An 18908-nucleotide genomic window follows, 5' to 3' on the forward strand; every position below is an offset into this window, starting at 1 on the left:
ATGCTTGGCGTTATGTCAGGTGAATGTGGAGGCCAGTGAAAAAGAGCTCTGTCGTTACTGCAAGCGAGAAAACAAAGCAGTATTCGCGCACATGCTTATCTAAAAGTTTTTGAGGTACTCTCTAATTGTGACCTTGAATTAACACACTGCAAAGCTTACAGTTGATGCTATTAAATTTTATAACTGAGACTTACTTTTATTATGGACATAACTGTATTTACAGAGATGGTCCAAATTCTTGGCAAAAATCTCTTGTTTTTTAGTATTTTTAGCTAACTGATAATTTTCAGAATCTTAAACATGCAAACTACACCATTAATGCGGCTGAAATAGCTTTTCCCCAAGTTAGAATTCTGCAAGATAAACATAATGTTTTTGAATATTCTTTTTCTTGAATAACCAATTAATTAATTTTTTAAGTGACTATTAATTGTTTTCTCAGGCTGGTTCTTTCAGTTACAGAACATTTAAGTATAAAAAAAATTCTCTGTTGGGACACTGATTGTGAGGCACATTTTCAGGGAAATTACTCTTAAAAAATTTTTCAAATATGGCTTTGCTCATTGAGTTCTTCCTGGGCAAAAACTTGGGCATTTCATACCCATAAAGTTGCCTGTTATTGTCTGCTATGCTGCAGTGTGACCAGTTCTCTGCTGTATTTTGCGTGTGGCTGCACAGTGCAGACATAATTTATGCTGAGGAAGCAAAAAAAAATATGGGTTCCAAAACATTTGGCAAATAGGTACTATATTACCTCGAAAATAACGCATTTCTGAATATAATGCAACCCCAAATGTTTTTATTATGAGGTTATGAAAAAGACTTTAAGGAGTGGAATCCACAATTCAAGTCCTTAGCACATTAATTATTTAAATTTTAATAGAACTAACATTTTCTGGTGCCACTTTTATCAGTAGAGTGATTTACACTGCGGCCAGCATATTTTGAATCACCAAGCTGCAGTTAAAAGAAAAAACTGTATTTTAACTGCATTTTAAAAGCAGACATTCAGAAAGCAAAGAATGCAGTGGTCTGGGAGGGTGAAAGAGGGGGGGGGGGGGGGGAACACAGCGAAGAGAAGCAAAAAGAACCCTGGATAAACTCCATTTGCACCCTCTCCTTCATCCTGCATCTGTCATTTGTACACATGTGTATATGTGTAGTTTACAGACAGAGCAGGTCCCAATGGCAAGGTACAAGTTGGCAATTATAATGCTACCCACACTGTTAGTGTTTTCTTAAAAACTGTTTTCTTAAAAACATCACCTTAAATTCAGGTAAATACCCTTACATTCAGGTAAATACGGTTCATACATTGCTGGGAAATATCTGTGCATTTTATAACTAATGAAAACATAGTTTATATATATGAGAGAGAGAGAACATAGTGAACCGTGCTTTTGATGTCACTTAAATTTTTAATAGAACAAACTTATACAATTTTACATTATTATTTATGATTTTATATCAAAATGATTACAAATGTCCTAGTAGTCACGTTTTTCTTTATTTTAAAATTTAAAAAAAAGTATTTTTTGTCTTTAGTGCAAATCCTTTTGCAGAATGCCTAAAAACAGTTATCTTACAAAGCAGTTTGAAACTCCTGATACTTTAGGGTTCTACCAACAAGTCTTTTAAGGAGATTGTGATTTAAATAATATCCCTCATACTGTGTGGTGTGTTTGTGTGCTTTATTTTCCTTAACCATTATATTGACAACATTTGAAATCTTATTACTCATCGTCATCACTTAAAACTGTTGAAAAAAGAAAGGCGCATATATACAAACACATGTTTGACAACACAGGACAAGGAAATTTTAAGAACTAACCAGAGATGAACATACTACACAGCCCAAAACGTAACTGTCAGTTAAAAAAAAAAAGAAAACAATTGCATCTTTTCCAGAAGTTTGTACCAATCATTTCATATTGATTTTTATTATTTAAATTCAAGGAATTACAAACATGTTTTGACTGCGTGCTACGTTTCGCAGTGTGATCTCTGTACATAGCCAATACTGTTATTTTTAACAATTCCTTCTGTTAACTCTTAACTTTTAAACCAAATACATTTTAAGACTGTTGCCAAATATTAAAACTTTGTAGCTTTCTGTAAACAATTTTGCATGTTAATGTATGTGGTCAAGTTTCTACTTTTAAGGTATTTACATAGTATTTTTAGTGTTCTGTGATAGGTACGATGAGGGTAAGAAAATCCTCTTTGGACCTTATTGCTGCCAATTTCAAGGGTAGTGTGTTAATTTTTGACTACATTTTTATTAGGTTTAAGAAACAATCAGGTAAGTGGTGCAAGCATAAAAAATTATTTTTACGTAGCGCAGGATTGAAGTAGGCTTTGTTTTGGAGTAGGTATCATTTAAACTAAGGCCATTCATATTGCAGGCACATTGTGAAATTGACATGAGCCAGCAACAAAATTACATTTACACATAAAACAAAAATAGTTTGTTTGGCGATGGTGTATTCTAAGCCATCACACTTTCATGGAAGAAGGCCACAGGTAAAATACTCAAATTTTCTAAGGGCTGAGTCTTAAGACAGCTATTTGGTTAGGAACTGACTAAAATGAAGAGTTCCTGTATTTTTTAAGCCTTTTTGTAAATTTCTATGATATTGAGACATGATATTAAAATAATGTTAACTTCATATTTATTGTTGCATTATTTTAATGAAAAATGGTAACTAAATAAGTTTGTCCTTCCTCTCCCATGTACAGAATTCGTATTCACAAGTTTTATTTTGTTAGAAAATGTTTATAATCAGTAAAATTTATTGTTTTGTGTGATTAATTTTTTTACAAATATAATAATTATCAAAGAAAACTCAAAAGACTAGAAAAATAGTGACGTAGGTTGTTTGGAGAGTTTAGTATTTACACAATCATTGCACCAGTTCTGCATAGTAATGCTTGCCAAAATTTCAGATGTAGAAAGAAACTGTGGTTATTATGTAGTGTGTAAGAAAAATCTGTAAAAATAGTTTTTGCTGAAAATAAGTTGGTCTCAATATCAGTAGTTCATCCTTACAAGCATAATTATTTACAACATTCTTAAAAACTTGAGTCTGTGGCCCAATGTAATGGTTTGACTTAAATATTCAGTTTTTAAATTATAGGAGAAAAACAAGCAAATCAAACAGTTTTTATATTTGAGGTGAAACAATTTGCAAAACAAAACTCTTGGCCTTAGTGCTGATAAATAAACGTATGAAATAAATATTTCAATTTTATCTTGGGGAAAATAGTGAACTGAAGTAAGCTACCTCAGTTTTTAGTTTATTTATTAAACACACACACGTGCACATATAAATGCCGCTAATGAATTATTCTGATAATAATTAAGAGTGTATAAATCATTAATTCCTGGATGAGTAATAGTGCAACAGGTTTTTTCTAGTTAAGTAGTTTTTGATTTAGTAATCCTGTAAGTTCTCAAGTTCTTGTTTTCCATGTATATAAATCTAGTTGTTTTAATTAACAGTTTGCATGATGCATGTGTAAAGTGCTCCTAACACTGTCTGCTTGTCTGTGCATGTGGCAGTAAGTGGTGTTTTTTTTTTTGTTATTCGTCCTATTAATACTAATTGTTAAGTCCTAACATCATCTTGTCTGGTCAAGCTGGTGGAAGACTTGCTGTGGAGGAAGGTAGGAAGAAAACAGGTTGTTAACTTTTTCAGACAAATTGCTTGCTGTCCAATCAACAAGTGAAATATCTGTCTCAGGCACAGTTTTTTTTTTCTTATTTTTTTTTATCTCATCAAGAGTAGTAATTGGGATATCCTAACACCGTATTTATTTTATTAAATGGCTTTTTCACTTCGGGGAAGCAGGATCTTTCTAGATATTTTATTATTATTTCAAATTTTAATTGTAATTTGTGTGGTCACTCATGTTATATTCAAAACCACTATTTTTTTTTCCTGTCTAACTCCACATCACGTTTCTTGAGATTCGGAAGCAAGCGGTTTCACACGGCTGGATATGTGGCCCTGTTTGTAGTACGGGAAGCTCAGACGGAGCGCATCTTTCTCAAAACTACGGGCCTCAATTAGACGCTCGAGTGCCAAGCTGATGCAGAAACTGACAAGTCGGGGAGACGGGGTTGCCAACGCGATAGGCAACTGTAGCAACAGGTACGCGTTGCTTTCTTTATGAATTTATGATCATTCTCCTCGTTCCATGACTTGTCTGGTTTTCTTTTATACTTCATAAGTATAGTGGACATTATCATTACATATTTTAATTGTCAGATTTTAAACTGAGTTTTTCATAGTCAGTTAAAAAAAAACTTAATTTTTAAGCCCAAAAGATTTGCTCAGGTGAAATCCTTACTTGCATGCCCAAATTGGCAATTTTTCATTCAGTAATATAATATTATCCACCATAAAGTATGCACAAATTATGTCAAAAGAATGTTCATGGAAGTTAATTAAAAGTCCAAAATGTAAAACTGCTCTATTCATAAAATTTAGTTTGTAAACTGCATCGTTAATAAGTTTCCTCACAAATATTGTGTCCGAAGTTTCCTGAAGTATAGCAGTTAAATACAGTAACTTTTAATATGCAATACACCTCGCAACAATAATTAATGCACACATTGGAACCAGAGTAAACAAGTTTTGAATTAATACATCTGTTAAACTGTGATATTAAAATAATCTGGGAAGGAAGGGGGAAGTGACCATTTGTCATTCTCTGAAAAAAAAATTTTTTTTGCTGCTTTTTGTTCTTATGGACAGCTATATAATTTCAAGAAGAGAACTGCGAGTTGCAAATTCAAGACAACCAGTTAATAAATGATTGGCGGCAATAGTATTTCAAATAAATTTTAGTATGGTTCTGTATTAATCAAGGATTTCATGATTAAATTTGAAAGTATCATATTTCAAATTTTTTGCTTTCCTTTTTTGGGTTGACATAAGAAAGGGTGAACTTGCATTGTGTGTCCACTAACAGTGTTCTAAGTAAGGTGAATTCACATTTTATCTGCACTAGTGATTCGTTCCAAAATACATTTTCAAGAAATTTTTCAATGTGACCTGGATTAATGCTTATTTCTTCCTATGTTTTTACGGTGTGGAGCACTTTTTAGTGGCTTAAAATTTACAGATAGAACATATGTATGAAAATTTCACAGTCAAGAAGATAAAAGATAGTTTGTAAATTAAGAAAATTTAAAACTGTTCATATTTTCGTAATTGCTAATGTGTTACTTGGTGCAGTAAAGGCTCTTCGATCCAATGATTTTGGGACTGAGGTCGTGCGGCATTAGCAATTTTGTCTGATTATCGAATCAATGTAGTTTTAATGGGGATACTGACGTAAATTAATACAGTGATATTATACATACATGCAATGATCCACTGAGCAAAGTGAGGTCTTCTTCACAACTAGGGCAATCAGCATTTGTATTTACAAGGGTGTTTCACAAAGTAAGCTCAATTTGATTTTTAAAAAAATAACTTGTGAGAAAAAGATTTTATTGACAGTTTTAGTTTACTACAGACCTACTTTACATTTTTACATAATCGCCATTCAGTTCCAAGCACTTTTCGCAATGCTGCACCAGTTTCTTTAACCCCTCTGCATAGTTTGGCGCCTGGAAATTAAACCAGTTGACAATCATAATTTTGTAATATTTACCGTAGTTTTGACCCACGTTTCATAAAATCAACCAAAATGATGCCCTTTTCATCCCAAAACATGGTAGCCATCATTTTTCAACTTGAGCACGGAGAGTGATTACATGTTTTCCAGAAATGTTAATTAAGTGTCTGTGTATAGGCTATACACATTGTGTATTCAAAGTCCACGATACCTATGGCCGAAGTGTCCATTCCATTCCCAGGCGGTGAACTTCTATGCAGAGGGGTTAAACAAACTGTTGCAGCATTATGAAAAGTGTTTGGAACTGAATGACGATTATGGTAAATTGTGAAGTAGACATGCAGTACACCAAAACTGTCAATAAAATTTTTTCTCTCAGTTTTATTCTTTTTAATGACCAAACGGAGCTTACTTGATGTATAGCCCTCGTATGTATGTATGTATGTAAGTCGACTTTGTTTGACAATAACTTTAGAACTGTTGATTGGATCGTCCTAAAATTTGGTGGGGAGGCAGGTATGGACAATGGAATTTTTAAGTTGGTGTATGTGCAGAAACATTCTAGGGGTATATATAATAAATACACGTAGCTTTCAAAATCAAATGCATTACTTAATATCTGGCTTAAAACCCGAAGAGGATAAACAGTGTCTTTAGAAATCATGATACTGCATTCCTCAAAGTGAATTAAAGCAAGTGATTAAATGTGACTGAATTATATCTACTACTTCTTTACAGATTGTATTCGTTGAACAGTTAATTATTTTGTCAGTAGGTTGTCAAATGCGTTGTAAATGTTAGTTAATAGTTAGGGTGCTAAAATTTACCAAGTTTCTATAAAACGGAACATCGCGAGGTTTCAGTTCAGGCCGATGTTTAAAGCAAGGTCTGATAAGCTGCTCTATGGGTAGATGAAGTACACATCCTCGTTGCTGGAAAATCAGAGTGACTATGAACACTTGAGCGCGGTGGTCTAGGTCAGCAGCGTCCGAATCTACCCAAAAAAAATTTGAACATGAGCCGCTCTACGGGTGCTCAATTACAAATTGCCAGATTAGAGAGCGCTGGCTGTATTACTTAATATTACTTTTTATTTCGGTACCAACATCATCAGTGTGTTTGCATGAATATTTAACCTTGTGCGAGCATACAGGCTGTGTCTCAATTCAGTGATTGGAGCCATTGCAGAAGCCTACGTGGAGATAGCAGCTTCGGTTTTACATTGCAAGTTGCAGTGGGCAGTAAAGAAAGTGCTACTAAGCTGCTTTAAAGTAAGATTGTGTAGTCTTTCTCATGCTTAGATTGCATTACAAAGCAAACGGCACCCACTGTCACCAGACTGACAAAACCCAGCTTGTTTTACGTCAAAATTCTTATTTTTATATTCTATCAATAATTATAATCAGTTTTAGTAAATTTTTAATTTTACTATTTGTTGATTTTCCTAAGACCGTAAAGTAGTGTCTTTTTATGGTATTATTACAGTTGTATACATTGTGAAAGAAAAAAATATCAATTCTAAACTCCTATTACTATTTCACAGCAGAAACTATCTGTAGCAGTCGGTCACTCACTATTAATAACAAGGCATTCTCGTAATTATTTCCTTTAGTCAAACAGATCCAAAATGTATAATGTTAACAATGTTAAAATTTACGAAAAAAAGTTTAAAATAAGATGTCATCTTTCTGGTACATTCTCCTCAGAAGTCAGGATTTAGTATTGTCAGGTGATGCTTTTAATGAAATACAAGAAATTCTATTCCCAAAATTCTCATTTCAATATCAAATTTTGTCTAAAACTGTTGTGCTTTTTGGGTATATCTGGCAACATAGCACACTGAAACAAGGATAGCACTAATAGAAGATATTGTGCATTAAAAAGAGACTGTAAATGCCCATTAAATTGCACACTGCAATCTAAGGTTGAGATTCGCTGCTGGGCTCATTAAGTATTTTGAAGTATTAGCGCACTGAGCCTGCACTTGTATTATAAAGTGGTAGCTGTCAGTTATGGATTTTTATTGAATTGAGGCTTGCTGAAGTTCTGGTTGGTAACATCCCACTGGTGCATGTTGTGTGTGTGATTAATGCATTACCATAGTTATGTTTCTTCTTGTTGACCGCACCCTTGCAGCAATAAGTATGCACATTACGCACTAATATCTTTATGCTAGATGTGAACGTAAAAGTACATTGTGCTGTGCCATCAGTGTAGTACATCAAAAAAAATGGTAAGTATATCTCGTTAATTCAAATGTTCTTACATTCAGGTGAGGTTAAGCAATTCAGGATTTTTGCAAAAACTTTCTTGAAACAGTATCATGAATAGGTTTTTTTTTTAAAAAAAAAAAAGGGGGGAAAAAAATTATTTCCTGAAAATATTTTGGTTGTAATTTGTTTGATGCCAGATCTTAAATTTTTAAAATTAGATGATTGGTAAACATAATAGCTTAATTGATTTATGAAAGGATGCATAGCATTATTTGAAACACAACAATATTCATAATATACATAATCATTAAATGATTATTTAAAGAAAATTTTAAGGGACAAATTTTCTTTAAATTTTTTGTATTCATTCATATTTGTGAATGAAAAATGTTTCTGGCAATTTTGGAGGGTGATTTTATTAAGTACCTTTTTTTTCCCCACCTGTTTTTAATTTCTTTTATCTGCTATGTTGTGCCTCGGAAGAAGTGTCCATTGGGCCAAACAGCATGACAAAACCTATACTTTCTCCATAAAAATCATTTTTATACATACTGTATATTTTTACTCATTTTTAAATGTGGTTACTTACAATAATTAGTGAATTTCTCTCTTGTTTAAGAATGTATTGCACAATTAGGTTTAAATAGTCATCCTTAAATTGTGCTGGAGGTTATGTAACAGTGGAGTTATCTGTACTTCCCATAGCAAAATAGGTAAGTAAATATTTAAAGACTTAGGAACTAGATTTATGAAATTGTAAAAGGTGTCAGTGGCTTGAGAGGTATAAAAATGCTGAAAATTATGGCAAAGATTCAGTGGGGCAAAATGATAGTTTCAGGAATGGTGTAAAAAATTAGGAAGGTTAACAGATTCAGTACCAGAAAAAAAAATCTGTTAAAATTATTTTAAGTTAGTTTTAGCTGTAAAAATTTTAGAAATTTCTTTGCTGATAAAAATAACTGCATTAGGGGAACAAAACTAGTTCAAAAGACTTACTGTTTGTAATAAAATAACTTGTAAGAATATTTGAAATAGTTGTGTACAGTACAATAAAGTTGGTCTTGATGTAAGTTTTTGGACATACGCCATTGCTAAGAAGTTCTTAGCAATGGTGTATGTCCAAAAACTTACATCAAGTCATGCACTCCCATTGCACAAATCTTTCAAAGATAATAAAGTTGGTTTGTTTTAAATCATTTTTTTAAGATTAAACTAGGGATGGGCCAATCAAATCCTCAAATATCAAATCTATAGTTTTGAAGGATTCAAAATTGGAGGAAAAATATGTGAAGGAAAACATTAAAGTACAGTAGGGCCCCGGTTATCCGAGCCCCGACTAACCGAGTTCCGGTTTAACCGAGGCGCAAAAAAAAAAAAAATTAAAAAATATATTTATTTAAGACGGCGCCATGGATGCCGGGCGCCCGGCGACAGTGTTTGTACTCTGTACAGTACCGTAGCGAGCGAGCGGTGGAGTGGGGTGACCGCTGCTACTGTGCCAAGGTCATTGCCACCCCCCTCGCTCTCCCACCACACTGCACGTACGTAGTCTAAAGCGCTTTGGCTGAGTCAGTGTCTTCTCACAGTCTTGGTTGGTGTTAGTCCCGCTGTTACTCGAACGGTATTCTGACATTTTGTGCTGTGTTACTGTGGTGTTTTCATTATGAGCTCTTCACGTAAAAGAACTGTTGTGAGTTTAGAGACTAAACTAAAGGCTATTAAAAGACTAGACAAAGGGGAAACGATAAAAAGAGTGGCTGCAGATTTAGGTGTTGGTGAGGTAACGGTTGGTGATTGGAGAAGAAAACGGGCTGATATTGAAAAGTGGTGTTCGCAAAAGGACAACGAAAATGACAGCAAACGAAAAACAATGAAAACTGGTGAGTTTGAAAAAACATCAAGTGCCCTTTTTATGTGGTTTACCCAATTACGGAGCAAAGGAAGTCCCGTCAGTGGGCCTTTGTTACAAGAAAAAGCTAGTGAATTCCACAACAAGTTTAAAGATGGAGAAGAGGAGTTTACTGCAAGCAGAGGATGGCTGCATCGCTGGAAAACCAGGTATGGAATTAGAGAGCTTAATATTTCAGGCGAAAAACTATCATCCGATCATGAAATTGTTGTATCGTTCAAGGACCAGTTTAAAGCTTTGATTGACCAGGAAAATTTGTCGCTTCAGCAGATTTTTAATTGTGATGAAACGGGATTAAATTACCGTATGCTTCCAACAAAAACACTTGCCTCCAAACAAGAAGCTTCTGCTCCGGGGTTCAAGAAATCAAAAGACAGAGTTACACTTTTGGCTTGTTCAAATGCTACCGGAGACTGCAAACTAAAGTTATTGCTCATAGGGAAATCTGCTAAGCCTAGAGCGTTTAAAAAAATTTCCATTTCTAGCCTCCCCGTTTTGTACAAAAACCAAAAAAGTGCTTGGATGGATTCAAAAATTTTCAAAGAGTGGTTTTTTGATAGCTTTGTGCCTCAAGTCGAAAAATATTTGGCAGAAAACAATCTCCCTCGCAAAGCTCTTATGCTTATGGACAATTGTCCTGCTCATCCCGACACGGAAGAAATGGTTTCTGGCGAAATCAAGACAATGTTTTTGCCCCCTAACGTAACCCCACTTCTCCAGCCCATGGACCAAGGGGTGTTGGAAAACCTTAAGAGAAATTATAAAAGAAGACTTTTAAAACTGCTCATAAAGGAAATTGATGAAGGAAACAAAGTTTTGCATACTCTAAAAGCCATCACAATGAAAGATGTTGTATACATGACAGCCGAGTCCTGGGAGGAAGTTAAAAGCTCTACCCTTGAAAGATCCTGGAGAAAGCTGTATAGTGTTGATGTTCAAGAAGCCGCAACCTCGGAAAATGAAAATGCTGATGACTATCGTAAGCCTGGTGCAAAGAATCCCATCTGACAAGGCTATTACTACAGACAACGTGGAAGAATGGATTAATGCGGACGAACAATATGAAGTCACAGATGACATGATTGTCGAGACAGTCAATGATGAGGCACAAAACGCCGAAGAGGTGAGTGATGAAGATGAGCCGATGGAACAGACTGAAAATAAAATAAGTCACGCCGAGGGCTTCAAAGCCATACAAAGTGCTATAGACTATTTGGAGCAACAGGCAGAAACAACTTCGATGGATCTTCCGCTGCTTCGTCGACTTCGAGAAACAGCTGCAAAGAAGCGGGCCAGTTCAGTAAAGCAGAAAACTCTGATGAACTTTTTCAAGAAGTAGGCTTAGTTTTAAAGTTAAATTTTTATTGATAAAGTACTGTACAGTACCAGTACAAAACTGTTTTTAATACTGTTATTAAGTGTGTTATTCTTAAGTGTATATTTTCATATTTACCATTGACCTTGTTTTATATTTATAGGCTGGATTTTATTAACTAAAACTGTATTTTTAGTGGGTTTCATAATAAAGTGAACTTAATATGTTACTGTAATTCAATTTTACGTCTATATTTATTACTGTATCAACCCTAAAATGTCTTTGTAACGCCCGTAACACAGACCAGCGGCCCAAAACGCACACGCTATCATTGATTTCAATGGCGGCACGGGACGCTCTCGTTCGCCGCTCTGTCTGCCCGTGTTATCCGAGTTTCTGGTTATCCGAGGGTCCTCTGGTCCACATTAGCTCGGATAATCGGGGCTCTACTGTAAATAAAGTAAACAAAAACATTTAACACTGATAGCCTCTGAAGCCTCTAGGTCAATGTTTCTCTTCATGCCTATACTGTTACCATTCCCCCAAGGTTTTTAACTTTTAACATGCAATTATATTAATAAAATAACATTTATTAATTCTGGAAACTTAATTTCTGAAATATCCATTTAAAAATAGAATGTTTCAACACCATAGTTAGTATTTTTTATTTATTGTACATTATTTTATTTTTGACCCTTGACACCTAGATTCTGATTTGAAGGGTACATTCGAAGTACTCTCTGGGATTCGAATGCGAGATTCACATTTGAGAAAATTTGGTTTTGACCCATCACTGGTTTAATCATGAAGGAACTTCGTTTTACAAGCATCGGTAAGGTTGTATGTATTTCATTGCTCAGAAAAATGTAACTAAAAACAATTATAAGTGGAAATATATACGTATGTATCATTCGGAGATAATTTTGTTAACTCTGTTTAAGAGAACAGTGTTTTGAATGGATTTCTTATTGTTATTTAGTATTTAAAATGTTTCCCTCTTGTAGAAATAAGTTGAAATTACTGGTTAAATAAGTACATGCATAATTGTTCAAACTGCTGCAGTTATATATTCATTTTTAGTTTAAAAATATTTGTGTTATAAAATCTTAAAGCATTTTGTTGAGCAGTTTTATTGCATTTGTATGTTTCAGCATGAAGCGCGCAAGTTCGTTGTCCGTTCTTAGTGGCCGCAATGTGGAACAGGTACGTTGTGCTTTGTGTCAGCTTTTACTTTCACCATGCAAGGCACAATTATTAGGTGTATGGTATGGCCAGAAGTCCATCACGATGTTAAATTCAAAAGGAATTATTTTTTTCAAACATTAGTTGTCTCAATTTTCCAATTTCATGCATGTTTCTGTTCAATTTTTATCAGAGAAAAGTGTAACTTTACTATAAAATTTTGAAATATTAAAAGTTTTAAAATTTAATTAATTTATATATTTTTGCTGTTAAAGAAACTTAAAATATTTATTTTAAATTCTTAAAAGAGAGATTAATTAGTATCTTTTCTAAATGGGTTATCTTAAGATTTATACTGCACGCCACATATGAGCTTGAGCGCCACGAGAAAAAAGTTTTGTCACCACTGTCAAAAGTTTTCTGTTGTGCTGGAGATGGTGTCGCATGTATCTGAAAGGAATGCTTTCATCCTTTCCCTGCCCGCCCATCCTAGCGTGGTCCTGAATTCAGCAGCGACACGTCCTTTCCGCGTGGCGCTCTGGCTCGCAGATATCTGGCGCGCATATAAACTATTGCTTAATGTTGTTGTTTTGAAGGGTTTCGTCATGAAATATGCTAACCATATTACTTTATTACTGTAAGCTTTTTTTTTTTAACTAAATCTAGCAGACAGTTGATTGCTCAGGACTGACTACATAAGATTCCTTTGTGAAAGTATTAAATGCTTTATTTCAGCACCCCGTGTAATTAATGTGTACGTTGTAATCGTGCATTATTTAGTGTATTTCTTTTATGTCTGAGTATATGGCTTGTTGATGACATCATCAGTAGGGAACACTAGAGTTCCCGCACAGTCTCCGTCTACTTACTGCAGAGGCCGGACGCATCTTTTGTATTCACCGATCTGATAATTCTTTTCAGTTTAATTTTCTAAAAGCTTTTGCTGTCTATCCGGGGCAGCCTCCTTTAGCTTCACCAATAGGCAAGCTGCTTCGGTAATTAATTGTTACCACTTAACGGGGTTTTAATCATGCGTTGTAAGACTTAAGCCTGTAGTCCAGCCACGTCTGTGTTCCTGGCCTCACATAAACCTATCACGTGCCTACATTTTATTACAGTTAAACAATTTTTATTCATATGTGTAGAATAAATAAATAGTAGTGTAATGGAAACAAGTCCCGCGCGTTTTCACATCATTGTGGCGGAAGATTTTGCACGGTGTACTAAGGCGCGTGGGTCACCTTAAGAGCCAACTTCTCGTAGCAGTGTGCAAGTACAATATCCCTGTCACTTAGAGGAGGGCAGGTTTAGGCAAATTGAATGATAAAATAAGTTTACAGCCTTTCAGCTGCGGAGGAGACGTCACGCCGTGGGATGGAGTCTATTTTAGTCTTTTTAAATAACACAGGCTGGCGCCTAACACCATTAACACTGATACACAACTTTCTCCCAGCGTGATCCTTATTAAAGTGTGAAGGGAGAATACTTTTAACCATGTGGAGAGTTTTGTTATAAAATTATGTACAGCCTGTAAAGTCATTGTTTTTGTTTTCCGTCAGAACGGTAGGTCCGGGATCGCGGTTCTGCGCGGTCGAACAGCCAGCACTGAACAACTAAGGCTAAAGGACACAGCGTAAAGCTGTAATGTGTGTGTATTTATTCAAAAATGTGTTTGTTTTCTGAACATCAGCTTAGTTTGCCTGTGCAAGTTTTTTTGGTTCGCCAGGCTCACGTGTAGAATGGATGTAACTGTTTCATTCATTTTTGTAATAATTATTATTATTATTTCAGTCAGGGAATGCATGAGTTGGTGATTTTTATGTGCTGTCCATGCCATAGCGCACATTGTGATAATGGTTCTGATGCTGTATTTCATTTTTTTTATATAAAAACATGACTTGTTTTCAGTGAACTTACACATTTTGTGAAAGTGATGATTTTATTAGAATGAAACGTAGGAGTTAGTGGGAGCCCCGAATGACCGACCTCATGAAGGAAAAATGATCACAAGGTCAATATGCACACTTTCACCGAGCACTTAGTAACCTTTGTGGCTGGCAAGAGGCAAACCTTTTGCTCTAATATACTTGCTTGAAAAGTTGATCTGTGGCGACGGGATTTAAAGAGTTCATTTGATACAGAACACAAAGGGACGTGTTGTTTCTGAAGTTAATGCTTGCATATGTTTTCTTGCACAATGCTTTGAAAACATTGAAAAACAACTCTTTTTTTTCGTTTCTTTTTTTTCAATGCCAATTTAGGAGAAATAAATCCATACAACCCTGATGACATACATGGCATACATGAGAAGGATATCTAGATAAACTTTGTTTTCATTATGAAAATTTGAAAGGCCTTCATCGAGGGCAGTTGTGGGCTCTCACTAACTCTTTAAGTTAAAACCCAAAGATAGTGCATGCATCTAGTATGTTAAAGTCATCATTTAAATAAAAAGTAAATCTTTTTTTTTATTTCTGCTAAAAAAAATTTTCATGAGCTGTGAAAAATGTTAAGTTGTACATTTTGAATATAACGACATGATCCTACCAATTTTTTAAAATCTCATTCCATGGATTTAATTTGCATTTGTCAGTTTTTCAGAACTTTTACCATTCAATTTAAAATGCATAACGTGGCTGAAAATTATGCCAGTTTTTTATTTTTGAGTTTTTTTTTTAAAGAAAACATATTTTACTCTTAAAGAATGGCAACTAATGTTTCCTTTCTTTTTTTCCTGCAACCAAATCATTTCCAACTAGACAACAGTACCACTTGTACTAATTTACTAGCTGTATATAATTATTTTATCCCTTATTTAATGCATGTATCTTAATAAATAATTATAATTCAGTATTGATTATACAAGACTTAAGTACATATTCATTTGTGTACTGTGTACACGTGACAGGTTACCTTAAATTTCTGTTTAGTTTAAGAGGCTGTTTATAAATTTAAAACACAATCTCTCATTACCCAATACTGTGCTTAATATTGGGATATTGTCAGGGATCGGACTAAATGTGCTAATGTTTTTTTATTTTGTAATTTTTCATTTGTATATAAATAATAATACTTAAGAGTGTATAAACTCGATGATTAATGAAATTGTTTTTGTGTACTTAAACCTGTTAATACTGCTGTCAATACTTGCAGGTTGTTCAGTTTGTCATTTGAGAATATTGTAACAAGACTTTCATTTTGGTTCTATTTTTTTTATATAAAAAAATCTTAACTTTGCATGTTTGGCACATTGTCCTTCATTTGAAAACAGTTATGTTTTCTCAACCTTTGCCTCTTAAACCTAACAGAATTCTCAACTGATTTGTATCTTGGTTGGATCTGGAAAAATAACCATTCTCATTTCATGAAAGTTTAATTTGATGTGTACACTTGTTATGCATTTGTACTCTTTTAACACAGTGTACGCTTTTTATGTATGAATATATTTTCTGTTCCTACTTTTTACATCCAAATAAATATAAGATATTCCAGCGAAAAAGACTGTTGCATTTTATGCCAAGTATTTGTTAGCATATTTGTTTTGAGGGATCAAATTTTTTGTTGAGGGTTCTTTCCTGTCTTGTTTGAAAGATTGTTGAAATGTTTTTGGCTTCTATTTTTGTAATTTCATACTTTGCTGTCACATAGATGTATTTGCACCAATATTGATTTCAGTATTTTAAACATTGTATGATTACATTTCAAATGTTACTCATATGGCTGGAAAAAAAACACCCGTTTGACTTTTTTTCCCCCAGGGTTTGGTTAAAAGTGTATTTTGCTGTATATTATGGCATAAGCCTTTATTATTTTTATTATTTGATGATTTGAAAATCCTACTGTAATTAATTATTATTTAATGTTATAAGAAGCAATTAATAGGCAAGTTTGTTTTAATAATTCAAGAAAGCACAGCAGTCTACTTTATTTGCAGAGTAAATAATGCACTCAGGATTGTGCTACGTTATATACCTGGTCAGATGTTTTGTTGCATTTTATTTTTGATATATTCTCTCAAAGATGGTGAGTGTTCTTTGGTCTGAAAGTGGTATTCGAACAACCAATCAATTTTCATGTGAGATGTTTGGAAGTGGTTGTGTTACTATAAATATTTTTATTATTATTATTTTATACATGGCAATAATATTTAAATAACTAAAGTAATTTATGGATTTGGGGGTGGCTTTTCTCTGATGCACTGTCTTGTTAAATACGGCTTACTTCACCGAGTGATATAGGTACCTTGATATTTGATGAGAGTTTTATTGCAGTGGAAAGCTATCACGATGCTGGATGTATGAGATGCTAAGTTTATACAAGTTGTAATTATTGACTTTTATAAACAATTTTCTTAAAATAGAATTGCAATATGTATTACAAATTTTGTTTTGCTTTATATTGTTTTGAATGTTTTTGAATGGTAATAAATGTTTTTATTTCCAAGTGACAACATTTTTTTACAAATAAAAAGTTATATTAAAGATATAAATAAGTTATCAAAACACTAAAATAATGAGTAGTGAGATTTCTTTTTATTTGGCAATTTGATTTAAAAGAACGTTTGTGTCATGTTTTAAAAAAAAAATTGAAAAAAATTAATTTTGCAATAGAATATTGTAGAACTTTTAAACTATGTTTATTTTCTAAAACCTTTTGCAAAACATTGAGTCCATTCCAAAAGTAGGATTTTCAAATACATTAATTCACCAGAAAACTTGGTATCCAATATAGGATATTGAAGTATATGCTTAAAGTTATCAGTTTTTAAATCTTGCATTTATGCCACGTAATGTTAATTTTGTGTTTTAGAGTACTTAAAAAATTGATATCGGATAGGTTTAAATTATGTCTTCTGGTATTTAATCAAGATAATTACCTAAGAGACAACACTAAAATTCAGTGAAATAAATTTTGTTTAAAAAATAGTAACTATTTTCTATTTTCTTATTTTATTTTTAAAACATTCAAGACAAAATTGTTACCACGTGAGGGCTGCATTAAAAATGTGGCGTAAATGCATCCAGTCTGTATATTATTAGTGCTATCATCTATTGTATTAAATGCATATAATGTTTATACGTAGTGTTGTTTTAATGCTTGTGAAAGGAAATATACGGGAAAATTAAACTTCTACACCTAAAGTGAGCTAATGAGGATATATGCATAGTAGATTATGCTTATTCCATATTTTTCGAGCATTGCACAACACCGCTGCAATTACTGATGAGTGATTACAAGTGGTGTTAGCTTTTCTAAAGTTGGCAAAACATTCTTGTTACCTTGCTATCTTTAGTACCGCATAAAGTAAAACCAAAAAACTAAATGTTATAAAAACTTTCTGTGTGTGAAATAAAGGAGCTGTAGATTTGAAGTACTCTTCTTTGGAAACAAACAAATAAGGTATTGTTTTATGAATATAAAAGAGAATAAAATCAAATAAACTGAAATGTGTTTTTTTTGGTACTTATTGGTGGTGTGTATGAACCATCAAAAGGGAATTAAAAACACATTAAAAGAACCGTGAATTTGAAGGAATGCACATTAGGGAATAGCATGGTATTTTTTTTTTTTTTTTTTTTTATGATTAATGCAGTTGGGAATTCTGATTTAATACAATTTCTTGGACATACACCATTGCAGGTTTGCACTTTTGTTCATGGACAAATATTCAAGAACTCAAATTAAGAAATAAAAATGAAAAGATAAACCCACAGAGAATAAGCCTAAATCAGCTATGTCAAACTGATAATCCCAATGATGCCCGTAAACAGTTAGCTATTATGGATAACACAACACAGACAGCACAGGTGAACATATTCAAATTTAAATATCAAACAGTGCAAGAATTCCATGGAAGGAATTTAGTCAAGAAAAATAACAGCTCAGACGAACGCAGTGGGCTAAAAATGATGAAACTGTTTAAACTGTTACAGTAAATGCAGGCAGACAACAAAACCTGTTCAACCCAGCAAATATACCATCACAACGATGAAGATTAACAGATTATAGACAACACAATGACTAATCGGTCTGTGTTTGTCAATGATGTCCAGAATATCTGTTTATCTTCCTCGTCATGTTCGTATATTTGTTGCATTGTCGAGGTTATGTTGTCTGCCTGAATTTGCTGTTATCGTTGAAACTGTTTGGTCATTGTTAGCCCTCTGTGTTTGTCTTTGCTTGTGCTGTCCATAATATGTACCTGTTTAGGTATAACTTTGGGTTTATCTGTTTGACATAGCTCAATTAGACTTGTTCTCATTGGGTTTGTTTTTAATATTTATTTCGTTATTAGCATTCTTGAATTTTTTTACATGTCAAACGGTGCAAAACTGCAATGTTGTATGTCCAAGAAATTGTATTAAATGGTGTTTTATTTTATGTACTTTTCAAACATGTGCTGCTGAATATTAAGGTGCCTGAAATTAGTCATCTCGGGGTGAAGCAGTGGACCCAGTAGCGGGTAGAGTATGGCTGTGCCCTTCTTGCGTGAAAAGTCTTCCAAATCTGGGATGGGCAACACCATCGACCACCTGATTATAGATGAGAATGGAGTGGGGGAGGTAATTGAAACATGAGTGATATCCTTTCGCAGTTCTTCCCCAACTCAAAAAAAATTTTTTGGACCTTTGTTGATTTTAGCTTGTTATACTCATCCAAC

At 33.7% G+C, this 18908-nt stretch overlaps 1 protein-coding gene across 8 annotated transcripts in view; it reads left to right on the forward strand.

Moving 5' to 3' along the window:
* Window positions 1-17694, forward strand: part of LOC134528296 (kinesin light chain) — a 247810-nt gene extending 230116 nt beyond the window's left edge. For 7 of the 8 annotated variants that reach the window (XM_063361796.1, XM_063361793.1, XM_063361794.1 and 4 more), the window contains 3 exons: window positions 4021-4154; window positions 12217-12268; window positions 13807-17694. In XM_063361796.1, the coding sequence (XP_063217866.1) occupies window positions 4021-4154; window positions 12217-12268; window positions 13807-13884 (264 nt within the window). In that variant the 3' untranslated portion in view covers window positions 13885-17694. The remainder of the gene's footprint in view (window positions 1-4020; window positions 4155-12216; window positions 12269-13806) is intronic. The other variant, XM_063361798.1, reaches the window with a different exon arrangement.
* Window positions 17695-18908: the final 1214 nt, after the last annotated feature.

This window comes from Bacillus rossius, chromosome 1 (assembly GCF_032445375.1).
Source record: "Bacillus rossius redtenbacheri isolate Brsri chromosome 1, Brsri_v3, whole genome shotgun sequence".
NCBI lineage: Eukaryota > Metazoa > Arthropoda > Insecta > Phasmatodea > Bacillidae > Bacillus > Bacillus rossius.